At 58.3% G+C, this 21975-nt stretch overlaps 1 protein-coding gene across 3 annotated transcripts; it reads left to right on the forward strand.

The window, feature by feature from the left end:
* The first annotated feature begins 134 nt into the window (after window positions 1-134).
* On the forward strand, window positions 135-21974 carry SNED1 (sushi, nidogen and EGF like domains 1). Of its 3 annotated transcripts, none has more exons than XM_014870361.2 (33): window positions 135-375; window positions 3230-3517; window positions 3982-4122; window positions 4820-4982; window positions 5921-6046; window positions 6157-6270; window positions 7014-7127; window positions 7371-7484; window positions 7607-7723; window positions 7992-8117; window positions 8400-8504; window positions 8940-9053; window positions 9188-9304; window positions 9721-9837; window positions 9912-10028; window positions 10193-10306; window positions 10386-10559; window positions 10740-10853; window positions 11465-11578; window positions 11995-12108; window positions 12190-12303; window positions 12889-13185; window positions 15179-15362; window positions 15440-15552; window positions 16009-16287; window positions 16644-16788; window positions 17077-17159; window positions 17925-18011; window positions 18211-18327; window positions 18784-18871; window positions 19453-19536; window positions 19763-19801; window positions 20183-21974. In XM_014870361.2, exons 1-32 carry the CDS (start codon window positions 172-174, stop codon window positions 19797-19799), a joined length of 4335 nt encoding a protein of 1444 aa, XP_014725847.2. In that variant the 5' UTR covers window positions 135-171; the 3' UTR covers window positions 19800-19801; window positions 20183-21974. The 3 variants fall into 3 exon arrangements, with proteins under 3 accessions (XP_014725847.2, XP_088026719.1, XP_088026720.1); XM_088170593.1 differs by having other exon boundaries at window positions 7017-7127; XM_088170594.1 differs by lacking the exon at window positions 18784-18871.
* The last annotated feature ends 1 nt before the right edge of the window (window position 21975 follows it).

Consider the following 21975-nt stretch of genomic DNA (forward strand, 5'->3'; position numbering starts at 1 on the left):
TCGGTGCCAGCGCCCGGCTCCGGGCAGCAGCCACCGCCCTCCCCGCGCCCCTGGGCGGGCGTCCTGCCCTGCCGCCACCCGCCCCGCCTCACCCTGCCCCGCCCTGCCCCGCCCCCGCCATGCTTCCGTGGCTGGTGCCCCCGTGAGAGGCGAGCGGCGTTGCCGGCGGCCATGCAGGTCCTGGCAGGCTGGGCCGTGCTGGTGGCACTGGGCGAGTGGCTGTGGGCTGGTGGGGAGGTGCCGCTGGGGGACTTCTACCCCTTCGGGCCGGCCCAGGGCGACGCCGCCACTCGCAAGCAGGACGACGGTGGCTCCGAGCTCCGGCCCCTCTCCATCCCCTTCCCCTTCTTTGGTGCAGGGCACACCGGCCTCTATGTGAGTAATTTCCACTTATTTCTGCTTATCTCCTCCTATTCTCTCCCTCTCATTTCCTCCTATTCCCTCTTTTTCCCTCTCTCCCGCTAATTCCCTCTCTTCTGTTTCTTTCTTCCTCTTCCCTTCCTCTTATTTCCTCTTTGCTGTCCTGCTTGGATGAATCCGAGTTTCCCTGGGTGCCAATTGGGTCCCCAGTTAAGTGGGAACATCAGAGGAATAGCGGTGTGCCGAGGATGATGCCCTGGGCTCGGGGAGCATGCAGGAGCCCTGGCTCGGTGTGGGGGTCCCCAGAGAGGATCCTGGCCCCACTGCCTTGGGAATGCTCCCATTCTCCACGGTGGGAGCCTGGACTTTAGCCCTGGCTGGAGCCTGTGTTACCTCCATACCCACACCTTGTGGGACTGGCCTGGTGACATGCTAGGGGATCCCCACAGCAGGGAGCTGGGTATATCTGGTGGGTAAGAGCCCAGAGCTGGTGTGCTGCAGCCCTTGCATGGTGGCCCCTGGCTGGTGGCCTTGGGGTGTTGGTGGGGCTCTGAGTGTGATGTCGAGTAAAGACAGCTGCACTTTGGGCTGTCCACTCGGCACATCTGATTCCCTTGCCTTTCCCTGCACCCACAGGGCTGCTGGGACTACTGGTCACACACTCCTTTGCAACCCCCTAAGCCACTGGGAGAGAGGACTGTGGCCAAAGAACTCAATTCATGCCTGGCCCATCGTGTCTCCTGTAGCTGTGGCCAGAGGGGCAACCACAAGTGCCTGGTTGTCCGTGGAGTCTTTTGTGTGGTGCTGTCTTGCATCCAGAAAGTGAGATTTGGGCTCTCCATGCCGGTTTCCACCTGGCACAGTGAATCCTTCAGTGTCCTGATCCCATCTCCCTGGTGTACTCTGGGCTTGATGATGACCCAGACCCAAGTGGCAGAGGAGGTGGCTGAGCATTGCTTTGATGCCATCCCAGAGCTGGGCTCATGTTCCATTCCACTGCCTTGGCTCAGTGCAGGGGGTCCTTGGCCCTACCTGGTCCTGTTTTTCCCCTGATCAAAGCACTGGCCCTGCCATCAGGTGGGAGGGATGCAGGCTTGGGGTTGAGCCGCCGTGGAAGGACAGAAGGGGCTGGGAGAAGCCAGGTGACATGATGGTTGTCCCATAGAGGCTCCACAGTGTAGCTCTAGGTCTTGGAGGGGCTGCAGGGATCAGAGGACAGTACATTTCCCTTCCCTTAGCTGAGACCCCACGGTTCTGCAGGGCCAGCTTACCTGCCCCCAGCACAGAAGTCCATGTGGCAGGGGCCCTCCTCCCCAGGGAGCTGCTGTCCGAGAGGACTGGCACAGGGCTGAGTTCACCTGGAAATCTCTATTCTCAAGGGCTGCCTCCAACCACCCCCCTCCTCCTTCACAAAAACCAGCAACAACAACAAAAAAAGCCCTTCTTGGCTCTGGTTCTTTCCCATCTTGCTTTAATCAAGGGAAGAATGTTCCTCTGCGGACACAGTGGGGTTACGGAGGCTTTGGGAAAACAGAATCCTCTTTCCCTTAGTCACAGTAAGGACTGCCCTGTGTTCAAATGGAGAGGCTATGAACCCTCCTCAGGGATGGGGGACCTCCCCCACGGACTGCACAAGGCCATCACAGCTCAGCCCCCCGTGCTGGCAGCTGGGGTGAAGGCATTCTGGCTTCCTTGTGGATCCTGGGGATGCTGGCTCCCAGTTCCTTTTTGGCACACGAGTGTTGACACCACTGCCTGCCTGCGTGCCAGAGCTGCTCTCTGCAGTTGAGAGCCTCTTGCCTGTACCAGGCCCCCTTTTCCATCCTGCAGCCCAGGGGCTTGCCAGAGCCAGACATTGCACAGTGGAGAGCTTGGCTGGAGGCTGTGTTTTCCTGCCTGTCCCACGGTCGCTTGTGGGCTGGGGAACAGAGTGGCTTGGAGCTGACTGGACCAAGAGTGCTGGCAGGGTCTCCTCCAGGGAATTTGGGAGCTCAGGGTGAGAGCATTTCCCTTTGATCCCTGCCCCCTCCAACCCGTCCAGGCAGGCAGGGGTTATCTTCACCTTCCTAACTCTTACTGCATCCCGAAGTTGGGAGGTAGCACTCCAGGCAGCAATATCCACTATTTCCAGTTTCCTTCCCTGTGCTGAGGCTGCCTCTACCATGCATCCCAGAACCCTAACTGCCTCAATTAGTTCGTGCTGAGGAACAACTTGAAGTATCTCCCCCTGGGGGTCTGGCATCCCCCCGCTTTAATGAGAGCAGCCTGCTGAAGCATCGGGGGTTTTGCATGGAGTGGCAGCACTTGGTCACCTGGGGATCGAGAGCCCGTTGGCTCACCCGGAGTGCCGTGCATGCCGGTGGATGGATTGCTGCCCAGAAAGGCTCCTCCTACCCTGGGCCAGTGCCCACATGGGCCAGTGCCCACAGCCCCCCCCCCGCCAGGAGGGTCCAGCCCCATGGGCTGCCTGTGAGCCGTGAGACTGGGGAGCGAGCTCAGGCGCTCACCCCTGCCAAGAGCAGTGCCGTGAGCTGGCCCCACGCACCGGGCACTGTTTGTTTTATGCGCAGGGCTCCTGCAGTTTTTGCAGCTGTTCCCCTTCCCCTGGCCGGGAGAACAGGGCTGGGTTTGTTCGGGCAGTGGCCCGCGGCCGCGCTCCAGTGAGCAGGCGGCTGGGGCGGGGGGCTGGGGGTGTTGTGGGTGCTGAGGCACGTCTCTGCTTCTAAGGACAGGAAGGGGAAGCGCTCCAATATTTGTGGAAAGGGGAGGGGAAGAGAAAGATGAAATGGAAAGCACCTCTAAAACATGGATTCCTGCTGGCAGCAGGAGTCAACTGTGGCCACCCGTTTCTTTCCCTTCCTCTCTGCAGGTAAACAACAATGGGATCATCTCATTCCTGAAGGAAGTCTCCCAGTTCACACCAGTGGCCTTCCCCATCTCCAAGGACCGGCGTGTGGTTGCTGCTTTCTGGGCAGATGTGGATAACCGGCGGGCGGGTGAAATCTATTACCGAGAGAGCACCGAGCAGCCCATCCTGGACAGAGCGAGCAGGGACATTGCCCAGTATTTCCCCGAGTTCCCAGGGTTTTCTGCACAGTGGGTCTTCATTGCAACCTGGTACCGAGTCACCTTCTTCGGGGGCAGCTCATTTTCACCAGTGAGTAGCTGAGGCAAAGCAGCCACCCCACCCGTGTGCCTTCAGTGTGGTGCCAGGCCTTCCGCTTGTGGCACAGAGCCGTCAGCAGAGTTCATCATGGCTCCATCACGATACCTTGCTGTGACAGAGCAATAGTGGGCTGGCAACATCAAACCCTCCTCTTTGTGCCGTGTGGAGGCTTTATATCATCAGCCTTCTTGGGCAAAAGTGAGGCACCTTTTGCCTTCCAGATGCTCAATTTCCATATTTTCCCCCATTTTTCCCATTCTTCTGAGATGAGAAGTGAGCTGTCCTAGCTCAGGATCACAAGAAGTTAGGACTGAAAATAATTCAACTCTGATGCCTTTGCTCGCAGAGGAGGACTGGGGTTCAAGGAAACACCCTTTTGCTGAATGTAGTTTCTGTCACTTTATTTTATGGCTGGTTCGTCGTCCCTCACCGCTTTCCTCCCCTCCCTGCTGCAGGTAAACACTTTCCAGATTGTCCTCATCACGGATGGCAAGCTTTCCTTCACCATCTTTAACTATGAGTCCATCACCTGGACCACGGGTATGCACGCCAGCAGTGGGGGGGACTTTGCTGGGCTCGGTGGCATCGCGGCACAGGTAAGTGGCCATTGTGGCCCCTGGGGTGCCTGGGTAGCACATCCGCCTTGTGAGCTTGTGGCTCCTGTTTGGGTTTCTTGGAGGTGGAAAATCTCCGCCTGCTTGTTTTTTTTTTTTTTCTCTTCTTCAGAGTTCTTAAATATCTGTGTGTGTGCTCTGGCTCCCAAAGCTGAGACCATACAGGGGGCTTTGTTATCCCAAAACCACAGATCTTTGCCTTGGCTGCTGCTTCATAGTCCCTTTTCCTTCCCAACCTCAGCCTTTAAGAGCAGCTGCCACAGCTAGCACAGCTTTTGCTTGTAGTTTTATTTCATCCCTGTGTGTGTTGTTGTGTTAAGGGGAAAAAAAAGCCAACACCCACACCCGCAAAAACCCCAGTACCCACTTGGATGTGTGAATTTACCGACAGTTGATCCATGCTTGGCTCCCTGCTTGCCAGCCTGCAGCAGGCAGGATGCTGCAGGTGGAGAGGAAGCGAATGGGATTTGAATTCCCAGGAAGGGACTGAGCAGGCCAAGCATCCCCTTCACCCTGTTGTGCTGTCATGTGGACAGGACTGAGCGCTGGCCTGTGGCATGTGGAAGGGGAAAGTTGATCTGAGTGGTGCCAGGTGACAGGAGAGATGAGTCCAGGTGCTCCAGGTGCCTTTTCCCATGCATTAGTGATGTCTCTTTACTCTCTGCCTTTGTCCTTCCAGGCAGGTTTTAACGCTGGTGATGGAAAGCGCTACTTCAACATCCCCGGATCCCGCACCGATGACATCGCTGACGTGGAGATGACGACAAATGTGGGTATCCCCGGGCGCTGGGTGTTCAGAATCGATGATGCCCAGGTGCAAGTGGGGGGCTGCAGCAATACAAGTAAGAGGACAGCAGTTAGGTTTACTTAACTCCCAACCCAACCCCACACTGTTCTCCAGCCCCATCTTTCCCTGCCTCAACCCCCACCTCCGCGGGGTGGAAGAGTTGTCTGGAAGGGCTTTGGGGAGGGAGGGGAGGCAGCTATGCGGGAACTGTCTTCAGCACCAGCTATGTTTGGGGCTGGCACCCGTGGTTGCCCTGGGGCTGGGAATGGGCTGGGAGAACAAATGGGAAGGGGAGGAAGAGTTCTTAGTTTAAAGAAGCCTGCGGGGAGTGATGAGGGAGGCTGGGGAGGAGGTGATGTGCACAGCTGGGCCCCTGCCAGCCCACTGCCAGGCAGGGCATGAGCAGCCAGCAGCCTTGGGGGGTGCATATGTCTGTCAGTCCTTGTACATTGGGCTGAGCCAAGTGGAGGGCTGCTGAAAGCTAGCCTGCCATGTGGGGCTAGGTTGCCGGGGCCTGGTCCATGCTCCCTACTCCAGGGATCCTGGCGCATCCCCCACAGAGCTGTTGGTCTCCGGTTCCTCATCCCCACTTCCCCCTGGCCATGTTTCCCCACTCGTGATCTGTGTGTCTTGCGTTATCGGTGGATTTTCTGTACATGGGCTCTCCCGTCCCCTTTCCCTCTGCCCTGAATGATAAGTGAGAGCATGTTCATGTCCCCTCAGCCAGTGGAGCAGACCTTCTCCCCCCAGCCAGGCTGCACACCTGTGCAGCCTCTCCCCCTTGCACAGGAGCAGTAAAACTGCCCCCTGTCCCAGGGGAGCCCACAAGGAGCAGTCCCTGCCCCGCCATCAGGCAGGCAGCCCCATGGGCTCCCCAAGCACCCCAGGGAGCCGGGCGGGTGCAGGGAAAGACCCTGGCACTGGTGTGGCTGGAAGGTGGCAGGTGAGCCCTGCCAAGGGGGGGCTGACAGGGGTCACTGCCTGTTCCCACAGCCTCTGTCTGCCTGACACTGCGACCCTGCCTGAATGGGGGGAAGTGTATCGAGGACTGTATCACGGGGAACCCCTCCTACACCTGCTCCTGCCTGGCCGGTTTTACTGGGAAGAGGTGCCATGTTGGTGAGCGCTTTGCTGCAGGGAGCAGCTCTCGCTCCCAGTGTCACTGCTGCGTGCTGGCAGTCTGTGTGTCCCCGCCCTGAACTCCTGTCCCCACTGGGGCTCTGTTTCAGATGTGGATGAGTGCCTCTCCCACCCATGTCAGAACGGAGCCACCTGCCTCAACGGTGCTGGCAGGTTCACCTGCAAGTGCCCTCCAGGCTTCAGAGGCAACAACTGCGAGACTGGTGAGCAGTGCAGCACTTGAAAAGCAGAGACCCCAGGCTTGGGAGGCACTTCAGTTCTTGGGAGGGCTCTTCAGACCAGCAGTAGCTGCTGGGCTCTAGCAGTTTGTGACAGCCAACTTGGATTTCAGCTTGCTTCAGGCAAAAGCTTTTCTCTGGCCATGAGCCTTTCCTTCCACTGACTTTTCTGAGGGCTTCACTCAGCATTGCTGCCAGTACTCTTCCACCATCACTCCCTTAGCCAGAAAAGCTGGCAGCCAGTGCTCAAACAAGCCTTGCAGGCCCTGCTTTTGCGGGTGATGCTCTGGTCCCAAGCTCTTCAAAGCCAGGGGAGACCCTCCCAGTCCCTGGCAGGGTCCGTGGTTACAGGTTTCCCCCACTGCTGGCCTCCGCCTGCCAGTGGAAGTGCCGCCAAGGCATTTGGCTCCCAGCAAGCTGCCGCACCAGTGGAAAAGGCGAGGAGGGAGTTGACTTGTGGAGGAGGAAGGAAGGGAGGGAGAAATGCCCAGCAGAGCACACTGACGTCCAGGAGGTGTGGTGGGATGAAACTGCTGAGCTGCCTAAGGACAGGTTTTGGGGACAGTCATGACTGGGGACGTAGCCACTGTCTCCTGAGAGAAGGTGCATGGGTGGCTCCAGTCTGTGCTCTGCCTAGGCCTGGCCTGTGTCTAGACTGTGCCATGTGCTGATCCTGCGCCTAGGCTGACACCCCTGCTTCTTTTTTTTTTTTTTATGTTCTTTTGCAGCAGAATCACCATGTGAGAGCAGAGTGTGCCAGAATGGTGGGAGTTGCCAGGTGGTGAACAGGACAGCAGCATGCTTGTGCCAGTCGGGGTACACAGGGGTGGACTGCCAAACAGGTGGGTGACAGAAACAGGTATGGGATGGAGATGGTGACATTTCATACCTTGGCAATCTTCCTTCCTAGCCAGCTTCATTCCTGGATGTAGTTTTGGGAGGGGAATGCTTGGTGTTGCCAGTGGCACCTGTTTTCTTCTGTCCATTGTCTTCACCCTCCTGAGCATCACCCAGGCTGGGAGGCACCAGGTGAGCTGGCTGTGGCCACATATGACCTGACCACCTTTCTTGGCCTCCTCTTGCAGAGGTGAATGAATGTGAGTCCAGCCCATGCTTGAACGGCGGGCACTGCATTGACCTGGTCGATAACTACACCTGTGTGTGCCTGGAGCCCTTTGTGGGACAGCGCTGCGAGACAGGTGCCTGTGCCCCAGGATGACCCACGGCAGGGACTGTGTCCCTCGTGTTCTGCTGGCCATCATGGCCCCTCTCCCAGGCCCAGGCTCTCCTCATGCTCACTTCCTTGCTTTCCCCTTACCAGATTCATCTTCCTGCGAGGACCGGAGTTGCCAGAACCGGCAGACGTGCAACTACATCCGCCCTGGCCGCTATATCTGCACCTGCTCCCCGGGTTATTATGGCAGCAACTGCCAGTATGGTACGTGAGGTTGTGCCTCGACCAGCCTGGCATGGGAACTGCAGTCAGGGGCACTGGGCAGGACTGGGCAAATGGCTGTAAAGGGGCTGTTTCAGTCATAGGCGCTGTTGGTGGTTGGCATGTGCAAAGCAGCCATGGTGCTGCCAGGAGGGAACACCTTCCTGCGGGGCTGCTTGACCGTGCTGGGACCTCCAGCAGGATCCCCAGGACAGAGAATATTCCAGTCCCAAGCTGGACCTCTCCAGCTCAGGCTCCCAATTCCCCACAGGTGGGCCCCGCATGCCTGGTGCCTGCCTCTCCCAGCCGTGCCAGAACGCAGGCAGCTGTCTGGAGACTGAGCAGGGCTACGTCTGTGAGTGCCAGGAGGGCTACACTGGACAGGACTGTCGAGACCGTGAGTACCACCTGAGGGGACTCGCTAGTGGGGTGCAGCATCTCAAGGGGAGCCTTCATGCTCATGGAGAGGGAAAAGCAGCAGCCCCAGAGAGCCTGTTCGAGGCTCTGGGATTGAACAGAGGGTCTGTCCTGCTGGAGGAGGCTGTGCCTCTGTGTCTGAGGGTCTCAGGGCTGCTGCCCACCTGAGCTTCCCCTGTGAGTGGCATCTGGCAAGGCCACTTGTCTGTCCCAGCCCACAAGCAGGAGAGACCCTGGGAACCTCCTATTTCGTCTCTTGCAGAGCTGTCTGAGGGCTGTGAGTGTCGTAATGGGGGCAGTTGTCTGGAGGGGAACGTCACCGTCTGCCAGTGCCTTCCTGGGTTTTTTGGTCTCCTCTGTGAATTCGGTAGGTGAAAGCTTCTTGCCTACTATGTTCATTCCCTCTGGGATGCTTGAGTCAGGCAGCCTGTGAGTCAGCAAGGAGACACTGCCCATGCCTGAGCCTAGCACAGTGCCAGGGCACACACTGAATTTCGGCCTGGAAATAATGTCACCTAGTGAGATGGCAATACTTCCACCTCCATCACTCCCCCTTTGAGCTGTTCCTCTCCCAGCCTCTGCCTCAGCCCAGCTCCCATGGGTGGGGAGGGAGTGGTGGCCTTTGTGCACTCCCTTGCTGAAGGTCACTGAGCATCCAGGCTAGGCATTGCGATTTGCACTGTCTATGCCAGAGGATCCGTCCTGTCTCATTGGACCCTGCAAAGTTAGGAGACTCCTGTTTCCATGTGGGTGTCCTCCTGCCACTGACTGAAGGAGGCTGGCACTGGCCATGTGTTTGCAGAAGTCACCACGACACCGTGCAACATGAACACACAGTGCCCGGATGGTGGGTACTGCATGGAGTATGGTGGGAGCTACCTCTGTGTCTGCCACACCAACTACGGCACCAACCACAGTAAGACTCCACGGGGGTGTGGGAACAGCCCTGGGGTGGGGGTGAGCAGGGGGTACCCTCCCCAGCAGGGAAGCTGCCCCTGTAGCCCTGGCCATGTGTCCTCGGTGATGGATGCCCTGTGTTTGGCTCTGCAGCGATGCCGTCCCCCTGCGACTCAGAGCCCTGCTTGAATGGGGGGTCCTGCAAGGTTCACGATGACTCGTACATCTGCGAGTGCCCTCAAGGCTTCCTTGGCATGCACTGCGAGAAAGGTACCTCCACAGTGCTCCCTGTGGCCCCAGCACCTGGCAGAGGTTGGGAGAAGGGTTTGGACCTTTTTGGGAGATGAACAGTTACTTGCAGAGCTGGAAGTTGGTGCAGGTTTTCCCATCCCGTCCTACAGGGTAGAGGGAGGGATTGAGTGACTCCATGACACCCAATATGAAGTTGTTTCCTGTGCAACACCATCAGTGTTGGTGTTTTTTATTTACATGTGACAGCTTTTCCCCTTGGGAGCAGCCAGCTGTCTCCCAGCATCATGCACCTGTTGTCCCCCAAGGCCCCTCCACAGATCTGCCCGGGTGTAGTTTTTGTGGTGTTGCTGGACCCAGGATGCAGCGAGGGTTGGTGGGGTGCTGGTGGGAGGCAGCAGCTCCGGGTGACCCCGCTCTGGGTGCTCTCTCTGCAGCCAAGCCTCGGCTCTGCAGCACAGGGCCCTGCCGCAACGGGGGCACCTGCAGGGAGGCGAATGGCGAGTACCACTGCACCTGCCCCTACCGCTTCACCGGCAAGCACTGCGAGATCGGTACAGCCCCCGGCCCCCACAGGGAGGAGAGGTGGCCCTGCCCCACCAGGCTCACACCCGCCTTGTGCCCCCAGGTAAGCCGGACCCCTGTGCCTCGGGGCCCTGCCAGAATGGAGGCACCTGTTTCCACTACATCGGCAAGTACAAGTGTGACTGTCCCCCAGGCTACACCGGCCGCCACTGCGAGATTGGTAGGTTTGAGGAGAGTGTGCCACCACCTGGGGGGATGATGGGCCTGACTGTCAGGAGCTCGCTGCTTGCTTTGAGCCTCCTTCCCTGCAGCTCTTCCTTGTGCCCTGCTGGAAAGGGAAGAGGGCTGGCTCTGGTTTCATTCCTTGCTCTGCTCTTCTTCCAGCGCCATCTCCTTGCTTTCTTAGCCCCTGTGAGAACGGGGCTACCTGTGAGGACCTCGACGGGGGCTATGCTTGCACCTGCTCCGTGGGCTATGTAGGGAAGCACTGCCAGTTTGGTAAGGGCCTTGTGCTTCCCCTGCCAGCTGGGGACTTGGGGCGCCTCTGTGGGCCCCATTCATCTCAATCTCTCCACAGAGGTCGACTGTGGCATCCCCAGTGAGGTGAAGCATGCCCAGGCTTCTTTCAACTCCACCAAGGTGGGCTCACTGGCTGAATACCAGTGTGAGCTGGGCTACGTCCTCAGCCAGCACAACCATCCCCGTGTCTGCCGTGTGCCAGGTGTCTGGAGCGACCCCCCCGAATGTGATGGTGAGGAGTGCTGGGGAGTGGGCGAGCCCTGGGGCACCATCCCTCCCAGTGGCCTGTGGTCAGGACCATGGTTTGGTGATCCCAGGATATGAACTCCAGTTGTCTGCTGCCTTCCCCCCGGGATCCCTGTCCTGTGCTCATGTCTCTTTCTTTGTCTCTCCCTTGCTCAAATGCCTTTAGAGATCGATGAATGCCAGTCGCAGCCCTGCCTGAACGGTGGCCAGTGCAAGGATCGTGTCTCTGCCTTCCTGTGCTTGTGTGAGCCAGGTTACACCGGCTACCACTGTGAGCTGGGTAAGAGACCATGCCAGGCATGCTCCAGGACTGTCACAATCCCTTCCTCACCCTCCAGCCCTTGGGACAGCCCCTGTGGATTGCAAACTCCATCACAAGCAGCTAGGTTACCAGCAGCTGTGTGTGTGTGGGTCAGTCTGAGGCAAGGGCTTCTCTCCCAGGACTCCCAGCCAACTGTAGGATTTTCCACCAGGGAGACGCTGTTCCTGGTGGGGGACAGTGGTTGGCACGGGAGGTGATGGGACTCTGACCGGTGGCTCCAGCTCAGTTCTCTGGGACCTGGCAGAGGACAGTGATAGGAGAAGGTGGGCTCTTGGAAGTTAGATGGGGAGACATGATACAGGCACCCTTATGGGATGGAATTCTTGGCACAGCCCCACACTGCCAGTTGTCCCCAGGTGTCCCTGAAGGAATGTCCCCATGCCATGTGCTTTTGGAGCAGGCCTGAGCATCCAGGAGCAGGGATGTTTCTGGCCCCTGGGCTTGGGGAAGCAAATAACACGGGAAGGGTCCATGCCCTGTGGGAGAAGTGCTGCCTCTCCAAGCCCCTGTCCCCAGCCACCAGCTGTCTCTGTGCTGAGCTGGTGCCTTTCTTCCTGCTGGACCCACAGATGTTGACGAGTGCCAGTCAGAGCCCTGCAAGAACAGCGGGACCTGCCAAGACCTCCCCGGGTCCTTTGCTTGCTTCTGTCCCGAGGGCTTCCTGGGGACCCAATGCGAGACAGGTAGGGGCTCTCCCTTCCTGGGTCAGTGAGAGGCTGGACTGTGGGCACCAGGACACTGCCAGGGCTGGCACCGTGCCAGGTGGCTGGTCACTGTTGTGGACACCTTGACTCCAGGCCATCACCTGGTTACCCGCTGTTGCACTTTCTTGCCTGAAGTTTTGAGGGTAGAGCTGAAACTGCTCTGCTGGGGAGGGAGCAAGGAATGAGGTGTCCAGCAGTGATGGACTCCCTTTCCAAGGTGTCCACTCCTTCCAGGGGATATGGGCAGCATGGTGCACAGTGGGGGATTCAGTGTCCAGCCCAGCTGTGCCAAACTCTGGGCTATGCATCTGCCCTGCTGCCCCCTCGGGGGTGTGTTGCTCGTTCCTGAAAGCTGGGAGCTGGCATGCTCACTGCCGGCCTTCTCCCACTTCCAGAAGTGGATGCCTGTGAGTCAGACCCTTGCCGAAATGGAGGGGAGTGTGAGAGCTACGGGGGCTCCTACCTCTGTGTGTGCCCAGAGGGTTTCTTCGGCTACCACTGTGAGACAGGTGAGGCAGGCAGGGCAGCGCGGGATGGCCCCGGGGTCAGCGGCACTGCTGCCACTGCCAAACCTGGCACCTCTCCCACAGCCAGTGACCCGTGCTTCTCCAGCCCCTGTGGGAGCAGAGGCTACTGCCTGCCCAGCAATGGCACCCACAGCTGCACCTGCAAAGTCAGCTACACAGGCAAGAACTGCGAAAAAGGTAAAGGCCCTCAGCAGCGGCACCAGGACATGATGTGGGGCTTGAGGCCAGCCTGGCAGTGCCCACCGCCCACGAGGGGCTCAACAGCATCTGGGACCAGCAGCACTCCTTGAGGCGGGCAGGGCTGGGGGCTCGCCTTGGGGGGGGTCAGCCCATGCCCCACCAATGCCGGGGTGGGTGCTAGCATGGTGAGTCACTGCCAAAGGTGCTGAGCTTGGCACCGGGACACGGCGGGCAGATTTCCCCTGCAGCCACGGCAATCTCTCAGATGCCCTCAGGAGGGGAGGCAGAGGCATCCGAGGGAAGCCTCTTGGCAACGGCCTCCCCCAAATCCCTCGCCCCATCCCGCAGTGGCAAGTGATTGGCCACCAGTGATACCAGGGAATGCTCCCGGCACCCTGGCTGCTCCTGTGCCCACTGAGCCAGGGGTGTCTTACACCCAGAGAGCCCCTGCCAGGTGTGCCAAGTGAGACAATCGAGGACCTTGTCCTCTTATCGTCGCTGTTCTGCCGCTTGCTGACAGGGTCTGTTCTCTAAAGATTCATGGCATTACCTCTCCCCTTTGCTTTTGCACACACCCTGAAGAATTGCTGCCACCAACCTCATTAAAGGTGGAAAGGGTGGAGGACACTGGTGTGTTGATTTCTTGGCACCCACCTGAGGACGCAGCTGCCAGGCAACTCATTGACGGCTACGCCGTGACGTACGTATCCCTCGACGGCTCTTACCGCAGGACAGATTTTGTGGACCGAAGTCGTTCTGCCCACCAATTGCGGGCACTAACCTCCGGCAGAGCCTACAATATTTCTGTCTTTTCAGTCAAACGCAACGTGAACAACAAGAATGATATCAGCAGGCCCATCATGCTCACCACGCGCACTAGTGAGTAGCATCCCCAGGGGGATCACGGTCGTGAGCGTGTGCGCGGCCCCTGCAGGTGCCAGGGTTTGTGCTGCCACCTCCAGCCTGCCACCAGCTCCAGCGTGGTATCAAACCTGGCAGGTTTGCTGGTGCAGATCCCAAAATCCAGCTGGGGGACTCTGGAAAGTGCTTGACACAGAGAATCGCTGTTTTCTTTGCTGTGAGTAAAAGGCCTGACACCCTGTGGCTCACCCTGTGCGGGGGCTGTACGGGAGCTGGCAGTGGGGATTGCTCCTGAGCCCTGTTTATTGGAGCCAGGCTGTTCTGCTCCTTGTCACGGTGCCCAGGAGAGTATGAGGAGCCCCCACGCAAGGCAGGCAGCAGGAGGCAATCCTGTGCACCAGTCACCCTGCCATACTGCTGGGCTTGGTGTGGGAACATGCCACAGGAGAGGGGCTGTCAGGGACTGCTCCATGGGCAGAGGAAGGGGCACAGTGATGCCTCTGGGGCACGGGCAGGCAGAGCAGCTTCGATCCCATTTTCTAGGGCAGGCAGGTGTGGAAACCAAATGCCAACAGGATGAGGGGAATTAGACATAGGAAAGAAAATGGCCTCTGAGGAGTGGAAAATGGTGGTGGTAAAGCCTATAAGCCACATCTCCCACAGCAGGCTGAGACCAAGTGAAGCCCAGGGGAGGAGATGGCAGCATAGTGCTGGGTACAGCATCTCATGGGGCCTCAAGCCACGGCTGCATGCTGGGGTCAAGATGAAGTGTGCCATGGACTTAGCAGTCCCACCTGGTGGGGTTCCCCAGGGCTCAGTTTGGGCCCAGTCCTGTTTAATGTATTTACTGATGGTCTGGACCTGGGGATTTTGTGCACTCAGTAAATTTGTAGACAGCACCAAGTTGGATGAGAGTGTTGATGTGCTTGAGGGTAGGAAGGCTCTGCAGAGTGACCTTGGCACATTCAATCAAAGGGCAGAGGACAACAGCATGATGTTCAATAAGGCCAAGTGCTGAGTCCTGCACTTGGGTCACAGCAATCTCCTGCAGCTCCAGGTTGGGGGAGGAGTGACTCAAGAGAGGGACTAGGGGGTGCTGGTTGACAGCTGGCTGAACATGAGCCAACAGTGTGCCCAAATGGCTAAGAAGCCAGTGGCATCTTGACCTGTATCAAGAGTAGCATGGCCAGCAGGACTAGGGAAGTGTCTATCCCTCTGCACTTGGTGCTGTTGAGGCAGCAGTGCATTCAGTTCTGCATGCCTCACATGAAAGAGGAAATTGAGGTGCTGGAGCATGTCCAGAGAAGGGCAACAAGGCTTGTCAGGGGTCTAAAAACCATGTCTGATGAAGAACAGCTGAGAGAGCTGAGTTTGTTTAGCCTTGAGAAGAGGAGGCTCGGGGGACCTCACTTCTCTCCAAAACTCCCCGGCAGGAGGTTGCAGTGTGGCAGAAGGTGGTTTCTTCTGCCTGCAGAGAAGGAACAACAAGAAATGGCCTAAAGCCAAGATGGGAGATTCACATTAGATACTAAAAAAAATTTCACTCTTTGGGTGGTCAAACATTGGAATAGGATGTCCAGGGAGGTGGTAGAGTCACCATCCCTGGAGATGTTCAGGAGGCATCTGGATCTGGTGCTGCATGATGTGGTTTAGGGGTTGTAGTGACAGTTCTGGGAGGATGGTTGGACTGGATGACCTCCTAGGTCTCTTCCAACCTTGATGATTCTATGTTTAGTGCCAGGCCTGGGCACTACAGCCCCTTTGGAGCTGTGGTAGAGGGCTGGGGCAGAGGGCACAGCCTCGGGGCGCTTTGAGTAACACAAGGCCCTGGGGAGTGGGCAGATAGATGTGCCTCCTGCCTGCCTGGAGGTTGTGAGGACAGGAGAGCGTGAGTTCAGGGGGAGAGGTGGCACTGAGCTCTTCCACTGGGGAAAGTGATTCCTTGGGAGTACATGGGGAAAGGATGGGGCCACCCACCATGACCACGGTCCTCTGTGCTTGCTCCGGCCAGGACCGCGTCCGGTGGAAGGCTTTGAGATCACGAATGTGACTGCCAGTGCCATCACGGTGCAATGGGCTCTCCACCGACTCCAGCATTCCACTGTCAGTAGGGTGAGGGTCTCCATCCGCCACATGGGGGACCTGGCAGGCCGCACTGTGGAGCTGAACAGCAGCGTGGCCAAGTACACCTTCCTGTGAGTGGGGTGCTGCTGGGTGCCAGGTGCTGGCTCCCTCAGGTCACCCCTTCCCACCCTACCTTTTTCCTCCACAGGGACCTGCAGCCGGGCGAGAGATATATCATCCATGTCACAACGCTGAGCGGCCTGGGAGTGGAAGACCATCCCTCAGAGAGCCTGGCCACTCCCCCTTTTCATGTGTGGACAAGTGAGTGAGGTTGGCTTTGCCATCCCGGCTTGGCAGGAAAGCTGTGGGGAGGGAGAGGTGTGGGAGCTGCCAGACTGTCTGGCCAGAACAGCAGGCACGAGGTGTGCAGGCAGGCTTGGGGAGGCCAGGAAAGACACTGGCATGTCCTCCCCTGCCAAATGTTCAGTCTCTGAGACCAGCATGGGCCCGATTCATCCCCTGCTATCTGGCAGTCAGAAGGCAAGGGCTGACCTGGGTACCAGGGTGCGGTGAGGCTCTGTCCGTCTTGGCAAGGACCTGGTGTTGAGCATCCCCTCATTGTGCATCCATGGCTGGAGCAGGCTCGGGGCTGGTGTGGCCAGTGCCAGGCAAGCTGGGGCCCTGGCACACTTGTAGGGTGATGTGAGCAGGTAGGGCTGTGACTATTCAGGGACACCAGCTCTGACCACTTTCCTCCCCATCCCCTGCCTGCCGCAGGGCCTCTCCCCCCACAAAACCTCACCGCCTCCCATGTCACCGCCACCTCTGTGTCCATGGCGTGGGAGCAGCCACCTGTTGGCACCATGGAGGGGTACATCATCAATGTCACCACTGCTCAGAGCGTCAAGAGCCGCTACGTGCCTAACGGGAAGCTTGTGTCCTACACGGTGCGGGACCTGCTGCCCGGGCAGCGCTACCACCTGTCCTTGACAGCTGTGCAGAACACCGAGCAAGGCCAGGTGCACAGCGAGCCCATCCACCTCTATGTCAACACCTGTAAGTGCTCCTGGGGCTCTGCGGGATTGCTGCAGCACAAGGGAGGCAATGGGATGACAGGGAAGCGGGGTAGGGGCAGAGACCAATCGGCCAACAGAATGATGAGCCCTTGCTGTCCCAGCACTGGGTTCTGCAGCAGGTTGTGGGGACAAGACACAGGTCCACTGGAATGGGAGGTGGGGGTTGTAGGGTTGGCATAGGCAGATGCAGAGCTCCAGCTCGGTGATGGGCACCTGCATGCCCCGTGTGTGGAGAGTGTCTGTGTGTCACCTGGCAATTTGGGGATGATGGGACTGGCTGGGAGGTCGGTTGCTGGCTCACATTGCTTCCATTAAGCCTCGTCCTTTGGTCTGCAGTGCCGAGGGATGGGGCTCCAGAGAGACGGTGGAGCCAAGCTGGGCACCCCCGGGTTCTGCGAAACAGGCTGCCCCCGGCTTTCCTGCCTGAGCTCCGCCTGCTGGCAGATCACGACACAGCTGAGGAGCCCTCACCAGCCCCCAGGTAGGCGCTGCTTCAGCACTCCTGGCTCTTCCACTCGGCCCAAGCACTAGGCTGAGCCCGTCCCTTTACCCAGCTTCCATGCCCAAGTCTGTGCAGGGTCAAGCCATGCTCCTGCTGGGGTGCAGCCTGTTGCCCACCCACCGGGGTTCTCAGCCGGGCAGGCCCCTCACCCTGAGAGCAGCTCCTGCATGGCATTGCACAGAACCTTTATGCAGCTGCCATGAGCCCCAGCACACAGAGCCTGGGGGACCTGCAGTGCCCCATTCCCTTATGGTTCTCCTGTGCCAGGTTCACAGAGCTGATGGATGGCAGAGGGAGGATCAGTGCCAGGTTTGGCACTGCGCTGGGAAAATCCATCACTGTGAAGACACGTAAGTGCTCTTGTGCCTTTGTGTCCTGCTCCTGTCATCCAGTACCATCTCCTGCACCTCCCTGCAAGTTGAGGTGGCAGCCAGGCTGCTGTAGAGCTGGGGGAGCTATAGGGGAGGGTGGAGCCCTCTCACCTGGCCCTGGGCAGGCAAACATCTGCTCTGCTTGTTAGACACCTGCCCAAGGAGAGGGATGACTGGCTGGGGGAGCCCAGAGAAGGGCCCTTGCTGATGGGAGGCAATGCTGACTGTAGCACAGCTGCCTTTCTTCCCTGCCAGCAGCAGCAGGGTCCTGAGCAGTGGCTCCATAGCCCTCCAGTGCAGCCTCTGCCTGCCCAGCAGCTTCAGCCCCCACTGTGAAGAACAGTCTCACACCCAAATAGGGTGTCTGGGTGAGAAACCCCTCACTAGTCCAGACCTAGCCCCCATTTTCTATCCCCAGAAGACTGGGGATAGAAGTGCCAAACCAAGATACCCTACAGCACCTGCAAACCCCGCACCACGGGGTGGGGAAGGGGCCTGGCACACCTGAGGGCAGCCCTTGGCCTCACTGCACATCCTGGTCTGTCCCTGCCTCCCAAGAACTCTGTGTCCCAGACCCACCCAGGAGGAGCGAGAGTGTCACCCAGTTCTAGGGTGGGGTGCTAAAGCACTGCCTCAGGCCTGACCAGTGCTCCAAAGCTGCGGGCAGGCTGGATCCCCATGGAGGGGCTGCCTTTGGGTCCGGCTCTCGCCTGGAAGGTGACATTTAATCCTCTTATTGTCCAGAGCCAGAGGCTCCAGTGAGGCTGGAGAACACAGAGGTGTCCAGCTGGGACAGCCTGGCACTGCAGCTGCGTGAGGCAAAGAGCAAGAGTAAGTCCCAGGGGAGACCCACAGCAGCAGGAACCCAGCCCTGGCCCCACAGGCAACGTGCTCAGCACCAGCCTGCCCTCCTTGGAGGTGTGGCAGGCACCCCTGCCCACCTGCTTTTCCTGGGAGCACCCTGGCAATGCCAGGGCTTGGCAGGGCTGAGCTGTGGCCCCGGGTGCTGATGGTCAAGCGTGTTTTGCAGGAGAGGGGCAGAACTGCTCCAAGAATCCCTGCAGGAATGGAGGCACCTGCACCAGAGATGACGAGTCCTACCACTGTGCCTGCCGCCCGGGGTTCAAGGGCCGGGTCTGCCAGCTGGGTGAGTGCCAGGCTGTGCCCGAGGGCCAAGCTTCCTCCTGCTGTGCCAGGCTGGTGGCTGTCCCTGTCACAGGTCCCCTAGGATGTAGGTCACTCTCAGCACACCCTGCCAGCACCCAGGGGCTCCCACAATGCCCAGGCTTTGCTAGAGATGTGTGTCATGCTGGCAGCTGAGAGAGGGGCTGGGCTTTAGTTTGTGTAGATGAGTGCAGGTCTGGTCCCTGCTCCTGGCTGAGCTCTGTACCTCTGCCTGGCAAGCCAGGCCCATGCCTTACCTGGAGAGTTACACAGGCAGTGTGAGGCTGGGGACTCTACTGGTGGGCAAGCTCTGTTGAGGCCAGCCCTCCAGCATGGCCAAGAAGCCACGGGGGCCTCACCAGACTCATGCCACAAGGCACAGGCAGGCAGGGCCAGAGATGGGCTCAGTGATAGCTCCCCTCTCCTATTCCCCAAGCAGCCTGCAAGAAGGTGCCACACTCGTGCACACGGCTGTACTCGGAAACCAGGTCATTCCCAGTGTGGGAAGGAGGCACCTGCCACTATCTGTGAGTACTGCCTGCAGGTTATGCTCCCCCCTTCCCCTTGTGCTCTGAGCTGGGGATGTCTCCCTGCAGCTCGGCTTTGGGGAAGGGACAGTGAGCACAAGGCCGTCTCCAACCCCAGCTGGCAGTTGCCCCCTCCCCAGTGCAGGCTGAGCAGCCTGACATGCCCCAGTGGCTACCCCAGCTGTGCAACAGGGCAGGGTGTTGCTGAAGTGACAGCTCCATACTGTTGTATGCCACGTGGTGGCAGCAAGGTTGGATTTGGTGTGTGTGACCCCCAGACAGCAGCAGATCCCATCCAGCTCCTGGCTGCCTCTCCATGTGTGAGCAGAGGGCTGGGGGTGCCCTGATGCAGCACCAGGGCATGGGGGGTTCTGCTCTGCCCCGGCCTCCCTGTGATGGAGGCACAAAGGCCTGGCTGGGATCAGTCCTCTGGCACGGCAGGCTGAGCCCCGTTCCTGCCAAGGTCAGCTACTGCAGCCTGGAAGGAAATAGGGGAAACACCCAGACTTCCCCTTCACTCTCATCAAAGCACATCTCTCCCTGTTGTTCCCTACATTCATGTCTCCACTGTGTGTGTGTAGGTCCAGGAGAGTCTACAAGGTACACCAGGACATCTGCTACAAGGAGAGCTGTGAGAGCACCAGTTCAGAGAGGACAAGCAGCAGGTACAGGCCACAGCAGCACACTGAATGTGCCAGCCTTCCTGTGATCCTGGACAGGAGGATGTGGCTGGCTGATGTGCCCCAGCATGCACGGGGACACCCAGGCTGGGGGTGGACTGGTAGAGGGGTACAGACATGACCAAGGCTTGGATGCCAGTGCCATGTGCTTGTCTGTGAGCAATGGCCAAGGGGCATGGGGCTGACGGTGCTGTCCTTCCTTCTCTTCCAGAAAGCCAAGCAACAGTCAGACACTGAAGAAGCCATAGAAGTAAGTACATGCTCCAGCTCTCCTCAGATGCAGGCAGGGGCAGTTCTCATGCAGGGAATCGGGGAGAGGGGTGCAGGGCAGAGCACAACAACCCTGGTTCATGCCACCAAGTCGAGGGGGTGTGAGGGCTTATGGCTGAGGACTCCTGGTTGTGGCTGGGGTAGAGAAGCAGGAGGCAATGCTGTGCTTTCCCCTGGCTCTGCACCTCCATGAACAAGAGATTCCTGCAGAATCAGAAAGGGCCAGGCAAAGGCTGGAGTCCTGGAGACAGCAGGTCCCCTTCTCTCAGCACAAGACTGGTGCACAGGGTGGGAAGAGGCCAGCTGTGGGGCATCTGGCAGACTCTGCACACCAGCTCATTCCACTCCTGCTCCTCCACAGGGTTTAAAGCAGTAGAAGCTTCGTCTTTCCACATCTAAGGGCTTTTTGGACACCAGGAAGATCAGATCTGCTCACTGGGTTGAACACAGCAGGGGAGCCTTCCTGCCTGGTGTCAACCTCTCCCTCTCCTGCAGCCCATTAGGGACACGCAGCTGGATCAGCACACTGAGTAGTGCTCCCTTTCCCCCCCATGGCCCAGCACTGCCTTTTCTGGCCCCCTCTCTGCCCCTGAGGAGCTGAGCACCAGTGCCCCATGAAGGGGCCAGCCCTGCTCAGCACCCCCAGCCACTCTGCACAAGCAACGGGCTCCCTGCTTCATTCTGGGATCAGCCCAGCTCCTTGCCAACAGCATCTGCACCAATCTGTTTTCATAATCCAAGGTTATAAATTACCTATAACCCTCAAATAAAACAGTTTAATGCAGACCAAAAAGCCTTAGCCATCACCTGGAATCTGGCCCCCAGAAATATGCTCTGAGGAGCAGCCTCTGTAGATGAGTTAGAAATGGTGAGCAGCTCCGAGTGGTGAGGCGAGCACTGGCAGTAGAGGAACACTCCTGTTTCCTCTGCTCTAGCAGGGGAAACTGAGGCAGCTTCTACTGCCTGCCTTTTTTCTTTGCTTTCTAAACAAGCCCTGGTTTTAACCAGATTTCCAGCTCAGAAACCAATAGAGCACCTAAAAAGAATTTTAAATGTGATCTGTAGGGTGAAGTCTGTCAGCTGAGGTATGCCAGTACCACCACACTTGTAGTTGCCTCCACAGCAGTGCAGGGCACAGCAGAGGCTTGATGAGGAAGCCAAACCCCACATGCCATCCCCTTGCACTGCACCCAGAGTTTGCCTTCCCTGTAGCACCAGTGCTGCAGGGTGATGTGGAGGAGAGGAGCAGCACCCAGCACTGCGGCAGGGCAGGCAAGGAAAGAAAAAGTGTAGCTTAGAAATGTTCCTAGTTTTTGAGAGTTTGTATGACAACACTAGTTAAACATAGATTTGTGTATTAACGTACACGGTGTATATTATAAATTAACACATACCAGAGATATATCGCAGTTATGGTATAGAGAGTCATGTCCCCAGCAGTGGGATTATTCTGGTGGTGAGGCCCTCCCCTCCTGCTGAGCATCACAAAGATCTCTTGCTCAGCCACGTGTCTCAAGCAGCAGCTTGGAAGATGCTCTCAGAGCAGGACAGGCCCCGGAGTTTCAGCGCTCCTGCCACCACCCTCTTCCTCCGGGGAGCAGTGTAACTGTGCTCAGCCTGGAGTCACAGCTGCAGAGGCAGGGGGCAGGGACAATGTGAAACCATGGCCAGCGTGCTGCTCCCCTCCTGCACCACCTCTGGCTTTGCTCCCACAGGACAGACATGCCTTGTTTTCCTTCAAGGCTGCCTGGTCCTGTTCCAACTGCCTGGCAAGCATAGCAGCCCTGCCTTCCCAGGGCAGGAGAAGAAGCCAGCCCTCTCTACCAGGAAGAGCAGGGCAAGGGGAAAGCCAGACAGGAGGGTTTGGAGCTGTGGTCTGAAAGTATTTGCACCCCTGCTCTGTCAGCCACGAGATCAGCACTGACATGGGCTGTGGAGGTGGAGGTGGCCCTGCCCTGGGACAGTTCTGTTTCCACAGGACCTGTCCCCATAGCACCAGGAAGGCTGGTCCCACTGCCAGCCAGCAGAGCAGCCTCCTGTCCCACAGCCGGCTCAGTATGTAATGCAGCCGAAAGGTTTTTACCTAGTCTTGGAAATAAATTAGGGGGGTTTTGTTTGATTTTTTTTTTTTTAATAAAAACACTTTATGGAAAC

The sequence above is a fragment of the Sturnus vulgaris genome, chromosome 10, assembly GCF_052056855.1.
Source record: "Sturnus vulgaris isolate bStuVul1 chromosome 10, bStuVul1.hap1, whole genome shotgun sequence".
NCBI lineage: Eukaryota > Metazoa > Chordata > Aves > Passeriformes > Sturnidae > Sturnus > Sturnus vulgaris.

Coding starts and splice junctions, on each gene's coding strand:
- SNED1 (XM_014870361.2), top strand. CDS start 172: ATGCAGGTCCTGGCAGGCTGGGCCGTGCTGGTGGCACTGGGCGAGTGG. Junction 7,485..7,606: donor GGGACAGCGCTGCGAGACAG/GTGCCTGTGCCC, acceptor TCCCCTTACCAG/ATTCATCTTCCTGCGAGGAC. Junction 12,304..12,888: donor AGGCAAGAACTGCGAAAAAG/GTAAAGGCCCTC, acceptor CACACCCTGAAG/AATTGCTGCCACCAACCTCA.